Source organism: Nematolebias whitei, chromosome 8 (genome assembly GCF_014905685.2).
Source record: "Nematolebias whitei isolate Nwh7 chromosome 8, NemWhi1, whole genome shotgun sequence".
In the NCBI taxonomy this organism is placed as follows: Eukaryota; Metazoa; Chordata; class Actinopteri; order Cyprinodontiformes; family Rivulidae; genus Nematolebias; species Nematolebias whitei.
The window spans coordinates 21,193,661-21,212,417 of record NC_056505.1 but is presented as its reverse complement, the minus strand read 5'-3'; the positions used below and the strand labels follow the sequence as shown (position 1 = coordinate 21,212,417).

At 39.0% G+C, this 18,757-nt stretch overlaps 1 protein-coding gene across 1 annotated transcript; it reads right to left on the bottom strand.

Moving 5' to 3' along the window:
- Nucleotides 1-688: 688 nt before the first annotated feature.
- Nucleotides 689-18,286, bottom strand: LOC119413396 (apoptosis-inducing factor 3). The gene is made up of 19 exons (XM_037680445.1): nt 18,195-18,286; nt 12,328-12,541; nt 9,722-9,831; nt 9,538-9,647; nt 9,394-9,438; nt 9,209-9,305; nt 8,992-9,104; nt 7,836-7,922; nt 7,615-7,706; nt 7,400-7,530; nt 6,179-6,294; nt 5,866-5,937; nt 5,035-5,098; nt 4,868-4,944; nt 4,667-4,784; nt 4,464-4,562; nt 2,099-2,174; nt 1,900-2,004; nt 689-1,038 (listed from the first exon to the last, which is right to left on the bottom strand). The coding sequence occupies exons 1-19, from the start codon at nt 18,223-18,225 to the stop codon at nt 996-998; spliced, it is 1,800 nt and encodes a 599-aa protein (XP_037536373.1). The 5' UTR covers nt 18,226-18,286; the 3' UTR covers nt 689-995.
- Nucleotides 18,287-18,757: the final 471 nt, after the last annotated feature.

The following is an 18,757-nucleotide window of genomic DNA, read 5'->3' as shown; positions in this document are numbered from 1 at the left end:
TTTTAAGTTACTGTACTGACTGGAGGGTCAGGAATCAAAGTTGATCGGTGCTTTAGTCCACCAGGATGTAATCAAACACCTGCTTCAGAGCGCGTTACAGAGCGCCGCTGAAAGAAAACGAGAGAACCTGTGAAATCACAGGGGTCAATATTAAAGCAACAACGAGTGTAAAAGGACCAGCCAGTCCAGGCCACAGAGCTCAGTTCCCTGAGTTAGTAACAAATGATTTCCCTATATGGAGGTAAAAACATCCTCAAGCTACTTTTGCATTCATCTAGAAGAGTTATTGCTCTTTGTTTAAAAAAACAAAAACAACTATTGCACAAGCGATCAGTATCGTTACAAGAATTTATGCACCTTTCAAACAAGGCAGCTACTAAATGGAGGTACGTTGAAGTTCTGTCTCAGATTAAAGCTGTTTGTACGTGTTTGTGACTGTTTTAGCTGCATTCACGCTTATGCTTGAGTGAGATTTTTTTGTTGCAGATTAAATTTTTTTTAACACATCCTAGTTTAAATCTCTGGTTTGGTGCTTATTTTGAATTTCTACGACATGAAGTCATGCCATGCAGCTCTAAGGTCTGTATACAAGCACACACCCCGTCACATAAAATGATGTTACATTCAGGATTATTAGTATTTACAGTGTTATTGGTACAAAAAAATGCCAATGCCCATCCATGACTTCTTATTAACAAAGGGTACATAGATACAACTTGGAGCAGCACAAAGGCTGAAACCAATATTGCTTTGAAACATTCAAACCTGCCCACACAGCGATTGGCACCGTGTTCGGGTCAGTTTGTCACGTTTAAGAGTCTTCCAGCAACAAAACGAGCTGTTGTCCTGTGGTCAGTGTCTCTGGTAGACACAGTCATGTGCCTGTGTGTGTGTAAGTAAAATGTTTTAGCTGCTCAGTGTCTCAGCACCAAATGTGTCCATACTGAGGTGTCCAGTAGACTTTAGTCCATCTTGCGGGAACTTTAGATGTGAAGTCATTGAGCGCCTTTGTCAATCAACCAGGATATGTCTCCAGTCCTGCAACACAGAATGCAGAAGACAAGTTCACTTCACGAGGGTGTGGATAAAGCTGCAGCTGCCTGCAAGTCATAAAATGAAGGGAGAGGCCAATATTGTTTCATACTTGCCAAGCCGTGCTAACATCCTTCATTTTTATGTGTGCATTTTTGGAAAAGACATAAGAAGACATGATGAAAATGGTAATTATGCAACGAGACAGGATGGATATAACAAATGGATTAAGAATGAATGAATGTTTTTAACTTTAGGATTAGTGTTAGTGTATGTTTAGGCCAATTCAGCACCCATTTTCTGCACTCGCTTTATATGTTCCACACACGCACAGTGAGAACAATCTCACAGTAAGACCCGAGCCATGAGCCCAACCTGTTTGCTGCATCACGCCACCTTTACGTTATAACTATTGTAGCATCCCAGAGAAACTGGTCGGGCTGCAAGGGATGCTGGATAATGTTGTATTTGTGGAAGATTAACGTGTTCTGTTAAAAATGGTTGGTGTATGGAAGTAAGTTTGATGTCCTGTACAGGTTTGTGTTGACGTCTCTACTGAAGTCTGTGCTGATGGCTGTGAAACTGATACCACGAGTCTCAGGTTGTTCCGGTGTGTTTAAGGAGAAACAAGTTGTTGGAAAAATGAGGTGCGTTCAAATAAAAAGAGTGATGTCACATGAGTGCAAATCCCTCGTGCATTCTTGCTAGCACCTGGCAGATGCTGCACAATGTCTTTAAAATACCATAAACTTTGCAGATATTTGTTTAAGTTCTGCATCTTTTTTTCTCTGTTAGAAAACAAACTTTAAATCCAGTATCTTCATGAGTTTTAACATTTTTATAAATACATCTCAGCTGAAAACTCACTCCACGTCTCGCTTCTTAATGGTCTTTCCGGATCGCAGGACCTCTGCCACTCGGGACACGATGGGGTCATAGTTCATGCTGGCGACAGCGACAACCTCCTCACTCCTGCAGAATAAAGAGGGTCAAGTTTAATGAAAAAGATAACTATTTACAACAAGAGACAGAATTAGCTCTCTGGGTTAATGAATAAATGTGTTACCTGGTATAAAATGCAACAAATCTCAGTTCATCCAGATCTCCTTGAATAATGACATCATCAAATCCATCACCGTAACCTTCACGACAAAAGAAAAACAAGAATGGCTTTCTAAACTTGACTTATTTTGATGTAAATATAAAAGGTTGATCATTTTAAAGTAACAACCGTTCACAGACTGCTGTTTAAGTCAAGTCAAGTCATCTTTATTTGTAGAGCACAATTTAAAACAGATAAACTGTTATCAAAGTGTTTAACCCATTGAACGTCTGCCTCACACTATTATATCTGACTCAGATACAATTGTTTAAATAGCCTTGATCATGAAATAAAAAGTAAAATTTAAATAAAGTTGTGATGTGAGGTTACTTTTTTTATCAAGCAAAACAAAATGACAACTATAAGGAAATAAAATTAAATCATAAACGTATATTGGGTTGCAGCTTTTTCATTATAGTTATCAGCCTTTAATTGGACTTTCACCCATTTTCCATTCTAAATGTTTGATGGGATCCATAGATCCAGGATGTATTCTTGTCTTGTCTCTGAGTTCACGTCTCTTTCCAGAAGGAAAGTGTGACCACTGCACCATCACTGTGTCTTAGAAAAACTACTCATCACTGATTAAAAGTGTGTTTGTTATTAACAAAAAAGGTTGAATCATGTCATCTGGACTTCGTTTTTTTTGTTAAAAAGAAACGTTTCGCCCCTCGTCCAAGAGGCTTCGTCAGTCTGAGGCCTAGCCATCTGGTATTACCCAGAAGCCACCCTGACTCTTGTGTTTCAAGCCTGCCTCAGATACCCCTGAAGTTATATACCTGGATGACTGAGAAAACAAACTTTGTGTGTTTGTTATTGTTGTCAGGAGGTGGCAATTAGGACCCAATGGTGCAGACTGAACTGAAAGATTTGGTGCACAAAATAAGGAATTTTATAACTAAAATAAAAAGCTGACGTGGCAGCAGGCGAATACAATGAGGAAAGTAAAGATCACCATCATGTAGGGAATAGACAGGAAGACATGAAGACAGGTAGCAACCAGTACGATAGACTGAAGCTAGAATAAAAACTAGGAGGTAAAATAGGCAGGGAGTGATGAGACGAGTGATGACAGCTGAGACTAATGCGAGGAGCAGTTGTGAGATGAGGAGCAGGACTGACTGAAGAAATACAATGAGAATGACACGGGGGAGAAACAGGAAATAATCAAAAGCCCCCTTTTGTATGGCAAAAAGAGTTGCATGTTTAATAACACACAACTCCATATTGACAATAAGGTTGGGAAAAAATTCTTGACAACATTTTATTGGATAAAAGATCCAACATCATCGTTTTGTTTGAGTTTGGTGATTCAGCCACAGTCTTATCTCTTCTCTGAAGCCAACAGTGACTTATATACTTGTGTTGAATGATGGTTCAAACTGAGCTTTTATGTTAGCTCATCTCATGTACTTTAGCATGAATTCTTATATTCCTGCCTATATTTATTTTTACTGCTTGTGTCATCTTCTCAACCTTTGACGTCTGGCTCTACCTGCATGTTTTAGTCTTACAGCTTTCCTGTTAGGGAATTTTTGGTCACAGTTTTTGGATACTAAACTACTATGGCAGAGAATAACTCTGCCCAGGAACCATAAGTTTGGGTAGCAGAGAGCTGGATGAGGAGCTGGGAGGCTACAGCGTGCAGCTGGCACTCAGAAACCGTGAGATTGGCTGAACTGATATAAAACCAAACTTCACAGACGGCTCGTGGCAGATTCTTGTGACTGGGCTTCATGTGTGTACCTCTTGTGTATCTGTGTAACCTGTCCTGAAAATCTGTCCTTGCAAGTAAAAACAGTTTAAATCTCATGTCATGAGTGTAGCTCGTTTTGAGTAAGTGAGATAAAGCGAGAACATTTTTCTCCAACACTTCTCATTATATTTGTATTAACTACGTGCTTCAGACGCAAGTAACTGATAATGATGAACAACTTTGGACTCATGCTGAGTTCAGTTACATTCTTTAAGAAATTTCATATTCTTTTCTTGTTTTCCAACTGGTATTTTTCTAATTCTGTTCCATGTAAACATGTCAGCTGCAACAACTACTTAAGGACTGCAAACGTTCCTCCTATGCATTGTTAAACTTCTGCAGGGATTTGTTTTAAAAATGAAAATTGCAAGATAAATTTGCTATTTTCCTTTACTTCATTTGGAAAATGCAACAAAGGCAACAATATATTTATGCTTTACACCCCAGAAGAGTTTAAAATATATATTTTTTATATGTATACTAGGACAACTGAACAAACATTTTCCAGAAATGATATAATTTTTTCCAGGTGTTTCATTTTGAAGTTACATACATAAACAAAGTCTCCCCCACCTGCATAGCGAATGGTCTTCCCAAACATGGCCGACCAGAAGTAAGGCACAGTTTGGATCTCAGTGGTTCTGCCCATCATGCTGAGAGCTGCCACCCTGCCTGTCAGCCATCATGAACATAAGAAAGGGAAACTAATTCATCTTTGAGCACTTTACAGTGTACACCTGCCTTAAGCCTGCAGCCTGAAGCTGTGGCACACTCACCGTGCACGTGGGCCATCTGCCAGTGAGGGATGTTCACCTTCTTGTTGTTGCGTGGCGGGAAAGGAAACATCGCCACATCTCCTCCAGCAAAGACCCCGTCAACGTTTGTCTGCATTGTCTGCAGATCAGAAAAAGTTGAGAGGGAGAAAATGAAATGTGATAAAAAACATTTTCCCGCAGGTCTCGGGGTTTGTACAGAACCTTGTTCACAACAATGAAGCCCTTGGAGTCCATGTGAATACCGCTCTGCTTTAAAAAGCTGGTGGCGGGAACACTTCCTGCAGAACAACAGACATGAAAGCAGGTTAAACATGAAGCCGAGTGACAGGAACACCTGAAAGACGGATCATTTGTCTGTTTGTCTTCACCTGCTCCGATGACGCACACATCTGCCCGCAGGACTTTCCCGCTCTTGAGCACAACCTCTTTCAGCTGCGGGGCAGACAAATAAAAGGAACTCAAACTTTTAATAAACTCAGTTTTCTGCATGCTTTAGTAACACGTTTTACTGACATAATAAGTCTGTGAAGGATCTCTTTGAAGTGTTTTTACTGGTTTCTACATCTAGTTTTATAAAGGTGATACAGGACTGATAAAAATCAAACCAGCTGAAAAGATTTTGTGCATCTTCAGAAAAGTCTTTGTGCAAAAAACAGACGGACCAAGAAGGCCATGATTTCATGCACCTGCATTTTCTTTAGTATTGAATCAAGTAATTCAAAATTATAAACATTTAGGCTAATTTTTAAACATTATTGCCACAATATGTTGGTTGGTAGAGTCGTCACATGAACATAAGTTAAAATGATTCTTCTGAGCTCTTTCATGTCATTTGAGAACATACAACTAAACTGGACTGAAAAATATAAGTTCATTTAAATGTTTTTATCTGTGCATCGCCTAACGTCTCATGAACTCTGTATTGTAAGGAATTAATTCAAACGCACATTTAAATTAGTAAAACCTGCTCAAGCTCCAAATACACTCTTAATGAGACAATTTTACATTTAAACTCAATAAATATTTTAATTTGTTACTTATACAGAGCAGAATCACTCCAAGATTATTTTATTCATTCTTTAACGTGGTGTTCTTTCAGTTAACGATTGTGTTTCTTGTCTGATTTTCACCACATACCAAAGAAGAGAGAAAAGTGCGTCTGAAGCAACATGTTGCTGTTTCCCTCACTTTCTGAATACCTGTCCATGATGGCCAATCATCTCTGACACCTCGTTCAGCATGTAAAACTTCACCCTGTTCGTCTCAAACAGCTGCAAACACAAACACAGGAAAACCACAAGGCAGAGTTCAAGGCTGCTTTTTTTTCCATGCAAACTGTGTCATCAATTGTTGCCAATGAAAAAATCTGCAGGAGCTCCACTGGCCATCAGAAATAAATAATCTGACTTGAATTTTAAGTCGGCGTGTGCCTCTCACAGAGAATGTTGATGACGGTAATGTGGAGGTGCATCATGATCCAAAAAGCTTCACTTCCCTGGAGAGTGACTTTACCTTCATTATGACTTTCCCTACTTTCTCCCCGAGAGCTTTTTTAAAGGGAACGAGCTCGATCCCGATGACAGACACTGAGTGGGCCTTATCAGTCAGAGCTGCAGCCACCTCCATTCCTGCCAACACAACCAAGACACAACCCTAACGTTACACAAGATACCTGAGGTTAACCAAAGAGGTGAGCCACTACAGAAAAACTGTTAAAATAAAATAAACAAATTTAGACTAGGGTTTCTCTAAGGTAAAAAAAAACAGACTTTGAGTTTTGAGACATGAGTTCTCCAGCATCAACATGTGGCACAGGGGCTGCACAGCTGCAGAAAGAAAAGCTTTGCAGAGAGTAGTGAAGGCTGCACAGAAGTCTGTTGGAGTCAGCCTCCCCACCATCACAGACATCTACACCTCCAGATGCAGGAAGAGGGTCACCTGCATCATGAAGGACCCCACTCACCCAGCACACACACTTTTTGCCCTGCTCCCCTCAGGAAGGAGGTTGAGTAGCATTAAGTGAAGAACCACTAGACTGAAGAACAGCTTCTACCCTGAGGCTGTTAGACTCATGAATCTCTAACCAGAATAATCACTATAATTCCACTTTAAATGGAGATTTGACACTTTACCTGTGCTGCTGATTATCCATGCTGCTGATTTCTTACCCATAAGCTGTTGTATTCATACCCATCTGCTCACAACAGACTCATGTTCAGGCTGCTGTTTAATACATATTATTGTTTAGCATATATCTTAGATCCTTGTATACTGTTTATTTTTAATACTGTATATATTTGCTATTTTTGGGTGCAACTGGGACCTTGAGTGCACAATTTTGTTCCACCTCATGAACCAATGCACCAAAAATGGCAATAAAGGACCTTGAACCTTAGATCTTCTAACTTCTAGTCTGTGAAAATGGACCCTGATGGATCTGACTTTTGTCCAGTGAAAGCAACAGAGGCTGAACTTGTCTGACACTGGGTAATTTTAAGGTCAATGGAATACTAGTTTAATTTTCAGACTTTTCTTGGACTGGTTTGACAGGTTGCCAGGGCTCATTACACAGATGTGAGCAGGGACTGCAATGAGGGACAAGTGTTTCCATGAATCAAAGCAACAAAGCAACGAAGTAAAAAAAAAAAAAAATCTGTTTTAACCTTATATTTGTTGTCTCTTTATCATTTTTAATTAGATTTAGGTTCAGATTTGGATGTGTCTTTGTCTCACCAACAAACGACGTCCCAACAACCACAGCATTCTTGTTGTTGGCCAGCTTTGCTATGCTGTTTGCATCCTCCGGTGTCTGGAGATGAAACACATTCCTGACGTCTTTACCCTTGTAGCTCATTGGTTTTGGTCTGTTACAATAAAATTAAAGCATTTAGATACAATTTACAGTCTCTTCTGCTTAACTGTCACACGTGATAAATGATTTGTCTTACTTGCTGCCTGTGGCAATAAAAAGTTTCCTGTACTCCATCCTCAAGCCGTCTTCGAACATCACCATTCGACCCTTAACATCCACGGCTACAACCTAAAACAAGTATTGCAGACTTGCAGAGTCACATAAGTTGGATTTTAGTGAAAGTATTAAAAACAAAAACAATGCTATTAGTCTGTTAAATCAGCGTTACCATTACCAGCAGCTTCAGAGGACTCTCACCTCTTTCTCCGTGAACAGTTCAATGTCGTGGTCCTGCAGGAAGTCCCGGGAGCGCAGCCTCAGCTGCTCTGCTGTGCTCTCTAAAGACTGAGGGCAGGCAAGTTAAAGATGAGTAAATATGAAACCAAGTCTCAAACTAAAACCAATCTGGTTCACACATTTAGGCTTTGTTCTGTCTGATGTGAACACAAATGATTTTTTTGTGAATGTCAGCATCCATTCCATTGTTTTCTTTTTTATTATTTTTCTTCCTGTGTTTAATTTGCAGTCAAACTATTTCTGCATAATTTGTGCCAGTTTAGCCATATCAAAACGTTGAGCTCATTTCAAGGATTGGCGATAAGATATTTTTGTCTTTTTTCTACATTTCAAATGAGTTTTCTTAATATATAAATGTTTCCTGTGTAATGCAATGAGAGCTTTTGAGTTCCTTCAGAAAACTTGTTCTCTTTGGAATCGGCTTCAACGTACTAACTTTGTTTTTGCTTTTAACACTACTTTTAATTTTTAGCTACCATTTTGCCATTTTTAGCTTTAAGCTTTTCTTGTTCTACCTTAAGTTTCGAGCTAAGATAAGATTTAACAAGCCGTTACATACCTTGAGCTAATTATTTTGTTACTTTTAGCTTCCAACTAACTTTTTGCCACTTACATTTTTCAAATTTTTAGCTACCTTTTGCTACTTATGGTGTTTAGGTGCTTCTTTTAGCTTTTACCCAGCGTTCAGTTACTTTTAACTAGTGCGTTGCTCATTTTTTATATATATCTTTGCAGAGGTTGTCCCCATAAAAAACACTGAAGTCTTTTTAAAAACATTGTTCTCTTTGAAATTCACTACTTTTAATTTTCCAGCAGTCAGTGAGCACTCAGCATTCACACTGAAGTTTAGCAAAAAATAAAGTCTTGTTGATTGTTTTATCTTTAATGATGGATTGCCTGCAGCAAGTTAATTATTTTCTGTGTTGATGATAGCAAGCAGTTGGATAAACTTTTAGTGGCAGGGTGAGTACATTTTTTATGTTTATTTCAGCATTTCCTCTGTTTTGCAGCTGTAAAATGAGTCGTCGTTCTCCGCAGAGCTCTTAGTTTTGTTACATTAGCCTGTCGGCTCCAGGAGTTCGGTCTCACTGTATAGAATCTGAGTCTGTGTACAAACCTTACTCAGTTTAGGCCTGTCGTATGGAGGATGTCTGTCCATGGTGCACATCACAATGCGATCAGTGAAGCCCTCCTGCCTCAGTGTCTCTGCACACACCAAACCTGCTGGACCTGACAACAAAAAGTGTCACTGGAAAGTCATAATTACGAGGCGGTTGTAAGAAATTAAAGACAACATTTCTCTTGAGTGAAGGAAACTAAAGAAACGCACCAACCTGAGCCAATGATGAGCACATGACTGAAGCCTGAGCTGGAGTTGATGACTGCTGAACATCGGGCCATAGGTTTAGGTCTTTTCTGTGACTGAAGTGCCTGGAAACATTTTATAAAGCACCAGAACCTCACCAGGTTTGCTTACTTTTGCATATAAATCCTTGACAGCTTTTTTATTTCCTCTTACTTGCTTGTTTGCACGAATGATCACCTTGTCCTTTTCCACTCTGACCTGGAACAAACATGACTGATGTGTTCACTGCTTGATGCTGCTTAAAGACACGATTCAGCAGGAAACGTGATATGAGACAGCGCCAGTAAGGACGTTCACCTGGAAGGTAGGGAGACCGTCCAGACCTGGAAAGTCCTCGATGTCTCCTGTTGAAATGTTGAAACAGGCACCGTGCCAGGGACATCGCACATGTCCTTTGGATAGCACACCTGGAAGGACAAAAAATTATATGCTATATTGTCTTTTTAATAGCGTCAATCTTAAACATAAGTATTTGACTCACCTTTAACCAGGGGGGCTCCATAATGTGAACATTTGTGGCCCATAGCTGAAAACTCTCCGTGTTCTTTGATCAACAAAGCTCTGCCACATCCCAGGTCAACCTCCCTCATTCTGCGCCAAACACAAGAACAAGGTGGAGGTTTATGCTCCAATCAGTATAGAGAATAGAAAAGAACTACAGTAGTACTTTGCAGTTTGACTTTTGCGGACTTGCTCTTTCGCAGTTTTTCAATGTAAGATTTAACACAGAAAAAACTTTACATGGCACGTGATTGTCAACTTTAACATTACTCACATGATTGGGACAGTACGGGATACTATACAGTAAAACGTTAACGAAAAATAAAATACTTTGGTCTGGCGCTGCCATTTTGTAGTTTTCTCTGAGGAAGCCTATACTGTATCCCCTGTTCATAACGACTACATTTCCCAGAAGCCAACAGTGCCCCGCTCAGAAGCCCCGTTGCCCTCTGCTGAAAAACTAGAGAGAAAGTTTTGATCTGATCGAAAAATGTGCGGTCCTTATTCATACAGTGATTTCGGCACCCAGTGGATGCAGAGAGCTGCACAGAACTCACTAGAACCAGAGCAGAACTGGACCTCCAGACTCATCTGTGAATCTGAGAGCTTCTGGCCAGCCCATGAGGACTTCCGAGCGGGAGATGCCCCACCGTAGGTCCGATGTTCTCTTTGGAGCCCACTGAGACTTTTTCATCCAGATTTAGACTCAAATGGACCACCGTCTGGTCCTGCGCTTTCCATCCAAAGGTCCAGCCCCCAAATACTTTTCTGTGTTCAAAGGCTGCACAGAGCCAGATCAGACCCAGAGCAAAACCGGACCTCCAGACTCATCGGTCAATCTGAGAGCTGCTTGCTAGCCCACGAGAACTTCCGAGCGGGGATGCGCCATCCGTAGGTATGGCGTTCTCTCCAGAGCTCACCGTTACTACCCCGAGCCAGAGAATCGACTAGAACCGGGCAGGGTAGGTCCGCCGAAACAGACCCAAGTTGGACCTGAACTGAGCGGAACTGAGCTGTTGTTGTTCTGCAGAGCTGGTGAGTAAAATTTCGTAGCTACACATATGTATGTTGTTAAAATTAAATAGGTTTAAGAGCATTGCAAGATTGTGGGAATAGTTTCTAAAGCTTTAATATATATATAAATACTAAAATAAATATAACATCAGTACTATGCAGATTTTCACTTATTGGGGTGGGGTGGGGGGCGCTAATCCCTGCTATAAACGATGGACAATACTATACAGTACTGGAGCAGCTCGCCTAAATAGATGACATCAAGACTTGATACTCTGTGCACTAATTCACCCTCATTTCATCACTGATCATTTTAAACTTTGTGCTGATGAAAAGTAAAATGATTCATGCTGCACACAAGGATTAACAAATCATTTCAAAGCAGTTGCTTTGAGCTTTTAGTGACTGCTCTGCTACTTTTAGCTTGTAGCTAGCCTTTTGCTAATTATAGCAAATCTTTTACTGCTTTCAGTTTCTAGCTTTTGGTTACTTTTAGCTAATGTTCTGCTTCTTTCAGCTTCTCAAATGCAGCTTTCTCAGCACAAAGCGCTCGGACTTAGATTCAGTGGAAAATGCAGTTATTATAGGTTTGAAGTCTCGTTCCACACAAAGAGGTTTTTCTGAAGTCCTACTTTTTAAATTCTATGCTGAGAAACTGCTTTCACGCTAAAATGTCAATGTAGAAATCCAGAAAGTGCTGCGAGCAAATTAAAAACGAGCGCCTAATTTCAAACAAACATTTCAGAATTTCCTCAACATTTAAAAGTTAGTTGCTTTTAAATTAGAATATTAGCAGACAAACTTTTATGTTTGACATTATACGCTGCACAAATAACAAATGCAGTATAATAATAATAATAATAATAATAATAATGTCAGCACTGTATGTTTCCATACATGGCGAAATTAGTCTCTGCATTTAACCCATCCACCACCAGGTGGTGCAGTGGGCAGCTATTGGAAGCGCCCGGGGGGCATTTTGGGGATGAGGCGTGCTGCCCAGGGACGCCATGTGATGTGCAGTGACTGACTGGAGATCGAACCTGGGACTTTCGGGTCCCAAGCCGGCTGCCCTGCCTCTACACCATCTCGGCCCCCATGAAAACATACCAACATTAAAACAAGCATCTGTTGATGCAAAAGTAATTTAGCTGTTTTAAAGAAGGCAATACCTTACTGTTCAGGAAATAAACATCTTTAATTTGGACCTTTATTTGTTTAATTGGAGTTTTCTTATTGCTCCATAAGTGTCAGCTGTTTTTACTGTAGGCTGAGCTGTGAGGGACATTTTACAACCCAGTCTGTCTGTCTCTGCTGGACAGTCCAACCACAGTGTCTACAATAATACAAGGATTTTTAATGTTTGAATACTGCAGGTCCTTCTTTATATGCTTACAAGCATAATTTGCTCTAGTATATACAGTATACTAGACCAAATTCCAAAGATTGCAAACTTGTAAATTTTATGATAAAATATATAAAATAGTGTTTGTGAATCAATAGCTCACTGCAGTTTATATAAGTGTGAATTTATGTTTTGTGTGTTTGAGTGGGAGGCGTTGAACTCCTTACTGTCCGTTTTCCATGTCTTTAACGTGACACACGGAGGCCTCCACGTAGTCACGCGATTTGTGGCCGAGTGTGAGCGGTGTGGAGTCGTCATCAGAGCCGTGTCCCAGGGCCCCGTTAGGTCTGCAGTCAGCAAAGGGACTGGCTTTTCCGTTGGGCGACAGGCCGTCCACCTCTTTTTCTTTGTCCAGGAGAGAGAGTTCCACTTTCACTTCAACTGCACAACAGAAACGTCTCTTCTTAGAAAACGGATCGACTCATGACGCACAGTGCAAACATACAGTGAGTCAGTTCCAGAAGCAGAAACAAACAAAAAAGTTTCATCTGTTCCTGTCTCAACGTTGTATTGTCAGATCAACGTTTTATACCTGGATTCTCATCATATGTTTTTATTTCTGTCTTTGCCAGTGCTTTGGAAAAGCAGTTTCCCTTCTGGTAATGAGCGGCATTTACAACTCAGGGTCTAATTGACTTTGACAGCTCCTCAACTGAAACAAACGAGGTCACAGAGAGATGCAGCACTTTTTAAGGACAACTTTGTCTTTCTGTCTTCTCCTTTTTTTATGTTTTAGGGAAACTTTGGCTTGTGTGAAATTGATGCAGAATTTTTTAATGTATATAAACTGATTAATTGCAAATTGGATAAAAGTGAAGCAAATAAATAAAAGGCTTTTATGCAAAGCTGTGTCACAAATACTATATAATAAAAATAATAGAGGAGTAATTCAGGATTTTACATCACAATTTTAAAATAATGATTTATCTGCCTAATCTTAAAATTATTTACAACAGAGTGGAGAAAACTCATCTCAGTCTTGTTGCTACATTTAATGTTCATCAAGAAATGGTTGTGTAACTCCACTTTTCACTGCAGCCGTCTGTATCTGTTTGGCCAGGGGGGAAAAATGTGCCGATCATCTTGTTCTTACGCAGTAATCTGGCTGGAATTTTGTCCCGCTGAGCAAGTCTTAATTAAAATCAATGGAAAATCATAACGGTGAGAGCAACTGGAGGAGAAAGGAAAAGGGGAAACTTTCAGTGCTTGAAGAGAAGCTCCAGAAGCTGCTGCTGAAAAACCTCGATCTGAATGAGATGCCACATTTGCCACATAATTCATTTGGCCAAATTAGAATAAAAATATATTTTCAGGAATGCTTTCTGGTTAATACTCAAAGTTTACAACTTGGATGCAGATGGGGGTTTATCCTGAGCTGAACCACTGTGTGGATGCTGATAATCTATGTCCATTTACTGGATTTGTGACGTTTCAGCACATTTTATGCAAATGAATGAAGTGGCAGCGTGCCATGCCATTAAAGCTCTCCCACCTCATAAATCTGACTGTAAAACCAGTTACACTCTGATGAAGACTACATTGTGCATGTGAAGAGAAAAGGGTCTTCATTAACTTTTCACACTTTCACACTTGTGGATTTATTGCAACTGTGATTGTCTTCACCTTTATCAACAATAATATTGTGGTCGCCATTATCTCTAGGATTATATAGCCCTTCTCTCTTTGTTTAAAGAAGATAAAAACTATTTTTTTTCTGTTAAATATTTGATTGATTATTATTATTATTACAGTGTTGCAGTTGGTAGAGCTGTCACCTCTCAGCAAGAAAGTTGCTGAATCCTGACCGGAGCCCTTTCTGGGTCTTATCTAAATATTTAATGATACTGTCAAAATTTTAAAATTTTGTGGAAGCATTTTATTTAAAGATGGGTTTTTTTAGCATAATTGGCAAGATTTTAATCTAAATCTACAAACTAATTCAATAAGTAGCACTCCTTATTAGCAGCAGGGTGAAGAAAGCGGATGCCAACAGATTCAATAAACTCATCATGAGCTGACAAAGTCCATGCTCAATAATCCAGGTATACAATCCAACATTTTTCAGTCAGGTCATCTGCATGACACACTGGACTCTTACTGCAGCACCTTCGCAGACTGAGACCACGTGGTGCTGCACAGAACAGGAAGTCCTTCCTCCCTGTGGCTATCAAACTTTTCAACTCCTCCCCCTTTTCTACACATAGGGCAATAAAATTAATCCTGCACCACAATAAACTCTTTAATGTTTCTGTCTGCACCTGTTTTAGAACTTAATTGTTGGTATTTTTATATTCTCTGTTATTTTTTGTATCTTGTGTGATTCCTTGTTCCTTTGTACTGAAACTCTGGCACAACAATTTCCTGCAGGATCAATAAAGTTTTACTTATCTTATTTTATCTTATTTCATCTTTAAAATGCTCCTTGCAGCTTTAAAGAAACATCTCACACAATCTGTTAGCACACAAATGATGTGATGGGGATGACTCTCAGCTACTACCACACTAATTTTAGCTGAATATCTGCAGAAATGGCACCACTACAGCCATTCTGGTGTTTACTAGGGTCAAGTAGAGGTCAATTAGTGGCATCCATCATGAATTAGGTTGACTCCAAAAGTTATAAATATGTGATTACTTTCTGAGAGTTTCAATAAAATACATCCAGGGGAGATATTTTGCTAACACATAAACAGCCGAACACACACACACAGACCACGATGGGAATGATTGTCGTCCTTTCATGGTGTGGTAATCAATAAGAATATATGAAATAGAGTCAATCACAGAAATCTAAAGTCTATTTTGTTTTTTAAAAGCTAATCAAGCAGCAAAATGTTCATTTGTCACCAGCCATAACATTATGACCATTATGGCCAACTGAAACCAAGATGATTGCTTAGCTTGTTCGAATACAGTGCCCTACAAAAATAAATACATGCAATAAAATAAAACAAACTACATCCTGGCATTTTGAGCAACGACACCTGCAGCGTATCTAAAGTTGCTTTCAGACCAAACTCACAACAGCACTGACTCTCCTAGTAGGACAGCAGAGGGCCCTACAGGAGAGTGTGAGGTGTCCATCTGGCCTCTGATCTCCCTCCCAAAATAACAATCTGATGTGATCTGATGCTCCACTTGGGTGTATCTCACGTGTGATGGGTCAAAGGCAGATGACAAATTTCATGATTGTATGCAGTGGTATAGTCTACGTGATACGCGGCCAGAGTATACCCACTAGACAAGCTTAAGAGTTTCAGTATACCCACTTTAAAGTGCCCAGTGATGCAGTACATGACATATTATTAGGCATGTGTCATTGATACGTTAAATGGCAGCTAAACGCTTCCGTAACAATCTATCTGTGTGCAGCGCTTGTTTATTACATTCGCTCATCCAGTGAATTATTAGTATATAATTAATACTTCTGTACTTACTACTTAATACTTGAACGTGTTTTGATTTGATACTGTTTTATAAATTCTATAACGTGTTTTTTTTTTTTTTTTTGAACAACGTTTCCCACCCCATGCATGAAGCTATTGCTGAACTGGAGAGCTTGTTCAGTGACAGATTACTGCATCCTAAATGCACAAAGGAGCGTTACCGCAGGTCCTTCCTCCCAGCAGCTGTTAGACTCTACAACCATCACTGCTCCCAACAAACTCAATAAAGATTAAAAACATGCTGACCTCTGCTAAAACACACACTCTGTCTGTAATACTGTGCTGTCAATAGTCTGTCCTTATCAATGATCCAACACATATTGAACATTATTATTGATATTGTTTATCTCGTTTCTTTATATATTGTTTTAACATTTAGGAACTTTTGTGTGAAATCTTTTTATCTTTTTATCTGTTGCTGCTGTTACACTTGAATTTCCCATCCGTGGGACAATAAAGGCTGTTTCTATTCTAGTCTATTCTATTCTATTCTATTCTATTCTATTCTATTCTATTCTAATACAAAGCAAACTGTTGTACAAAGTTTGTTGTGCATTTATTTAAATATTAGCATCAGAGAAATTTGGAAATGTTCAATATGCTTAAAAATCAAAATAAATTGACAATTACATTGTACTAACTAACCAGTATACTTTGGTTTCTAAACACAGTATACGGACCGACCACGGTAAAGTTAGTTTTATGTTGGACATTCGTGCTCCATAGCTTCCACGGTGTCCAACGTCCAACCTAAATCTAACTTTACTGCAATATACCCACTACAAAAATGTAGACTACACCACTGATTGTATGTATCGTTGTATGATGGTAATACACACATTACAGTCCTTCAAAGGGGTCATGATCACAGTTGATGAGTACATGACATGGTTTACAAGAAGACATCATTTCTCTTTGCTTTAATTTGTCTTGTTTTAGTTATTAGAAAGACATCACTGAGCATCTTGGCCCCTGAAAGGTTTCATCATCATTCAAGAAGTCATCACTCATCTCCTCCTCCACACGATTTGACTGAATACACAGTTTGATGTTTTAGCACTACAAATCTAAGGTAGAGTTTACCTAATTTCGAACACTGAAATGAATATACATATTTTTATTAGGTGCATTTGTGCCTCAGTGTGTAATCAGCTTTAGTAAAGATGGCAGAGAGGGCGTTTAACTTCCTCCCACACAAAGCACTGCTGCACACACGAGGCTAAGGATGTTTGTGGCAGGACTGTAGAGACAGCAGATGTGAGATCTATACATGCTCATTTGTTATATGAATATTTTTTATTGTCATCAAACTAAAAACACTTTTATACATTGATAAATAATCTCTTTGATTCTTAAAACTAATACAATGCTGCAGTCTTGTTGAACCCTCCAGATTGTTTTAAGCTTATACATCTATAAAAATAAGTGCTGGTTTTTGGTTAAACAAATAATAACGTTTCATAACAATATATTAAATAAATAATAATGTATTATCTATTTATTGTTCCCCAAAGACATGATTGACAAAATGTCAAAAGTACTTGTTAAACTAGTCGTGTCAGACCAGTTTTAAATGGATCTGTTTACAGCGCTTCATAACTATATGTCACAAAGTTGTGTTTGCTTTTCTGAGCCTTATTGGCTTTGTTTTCAAAGTACCACACCCTGTACCACACCTGGAGGAGGTCCTTTGCACCTGGGTTATCATCCATGTAAAACAACTTGGTTTTTTGTAGATAACAAATATCCTTTGTGACAACTGTTGAAACTCATAACTTGAACAGAGGATAAATTATACATTTCCTAAAATGAATTTACTCCTTTTGTGAAAGCACCCGGGCAGCAGAGTGTTATTTTTTCTCAATTTCTTTCTGCTTATGTTGCAATTATCACCAGCTATCAAAATATAACAAAAATTTTCTAACCAACTAAATCTCACAAAGACTGTAAGTTTTTAGAATAATTTATTATAATGATTATTATTATTATTGTCCTGGCAGTAAATTACATTAACATGAGCAGATTTTCTTCTAAACATATGCACAAAACCTGAGCAAACTACATTATTAACGCTGTTTGGTTGGCAGCACAGTTTGAGGCACACGTCCCTCTTTCTGATGGTCTTTAAGATTTTTTTTGTGTTTTATTGTTGTTCTACATCTTCATTTGACTGAATTGTAAAATGCACTTTAGTCAGTTCTGTTGTTTTTATGTGCTATATAACTAAACTGACATGGTGAATTAAACTGAAGCTAGGCTAATCTTTTATTTCTGTTTAGCAGTGCAATCCTTCATCGAATTGTACCAAGATATTTATTCCTTTTTAACTATCATTCACTTAAACAGAAAAAATAATAATAACACCTGCTGTCCTCCCCAACAGCATAATACCTTTTTGATTGTATTTGAACAGTTATTACAGATTATATTTTGTTGTATTGCAGTGAATCACACTGGAAGATTTTCTCGTTATTATTTCAAAATCTAGCCGGTACGAGGTGATGATTTTGTTTCACCTCCTCTTTCACCTATGAGCACAATGAAACTACACCAGTCCTTCTGCAGCTTAGTCAAAGCATGTTACTCACCTGGCTTGGGTTTAGAGAAGCATCCTCCCATGGTGGGCCCAGGGATGAAGGATGCCAAAGAGGAGGGAGGAAGGGATAGGGGAGAGGGAGGAGAAGGAGTGGTTAGATGTTCAGGTCTGACAGTGTGCTGAGGAGGGAACAGTAATGCAGAACTGTCGGTATAAAAGCCTGCAGGTCCAAGATGGCCATCGCACTCGTCAGCTCCTCCATATAACCTGTGTGGACGGAGTGATATGACTCACAGGTGGGCAAAGATGTGAAATCTGACAAGAAGAAAAACAGCAATGTCAACATTTAAACAGCATTTTTGGTTTATTTTATTCAAAGAAGCATCAAAAAATACTGAGTTTAACTTATTTGTGTGAAATTTCAGCTTTTGATCTTGGTGTTAACAGACCCTCGACTCGAGAACGGCTAACCGAGCCATCATTAGTGCTTACGTCAAGGTAACATGTTAATGCTTGTTAAAAGGAAACAGTTTTGTTAAATGGGAACATTTCCACACACAGTGTTACCTTTGCTCATGTATTTTGCATGAGAAACTGTTAAAAATTAACAGCACT

Bases quoted from the DNA above. Each gene is read 5' to 3' on its own strand.
- LOC119413396 (XM_037680445.1), bottom strand. From the start codon at position 18,225: ATGGGAGGATGCTTCTCTAAACCCAAGCCAG. The intron at 9,648-9,721 runs GTGAGTCAAATA...TTGTCCTTCCAG, and splicing joins TGGAGCCCCCCTGGTTAAAG to GTGTGCTATCCAAAGGACAT. The intron at 9,439-9,537 runs GTGAACGTCCTT...TGTTTGTTCCAG, and splicing joins ACGGTCTCCCTACCTTCCAG to GTCAGAGTGGAAAAGGACAA.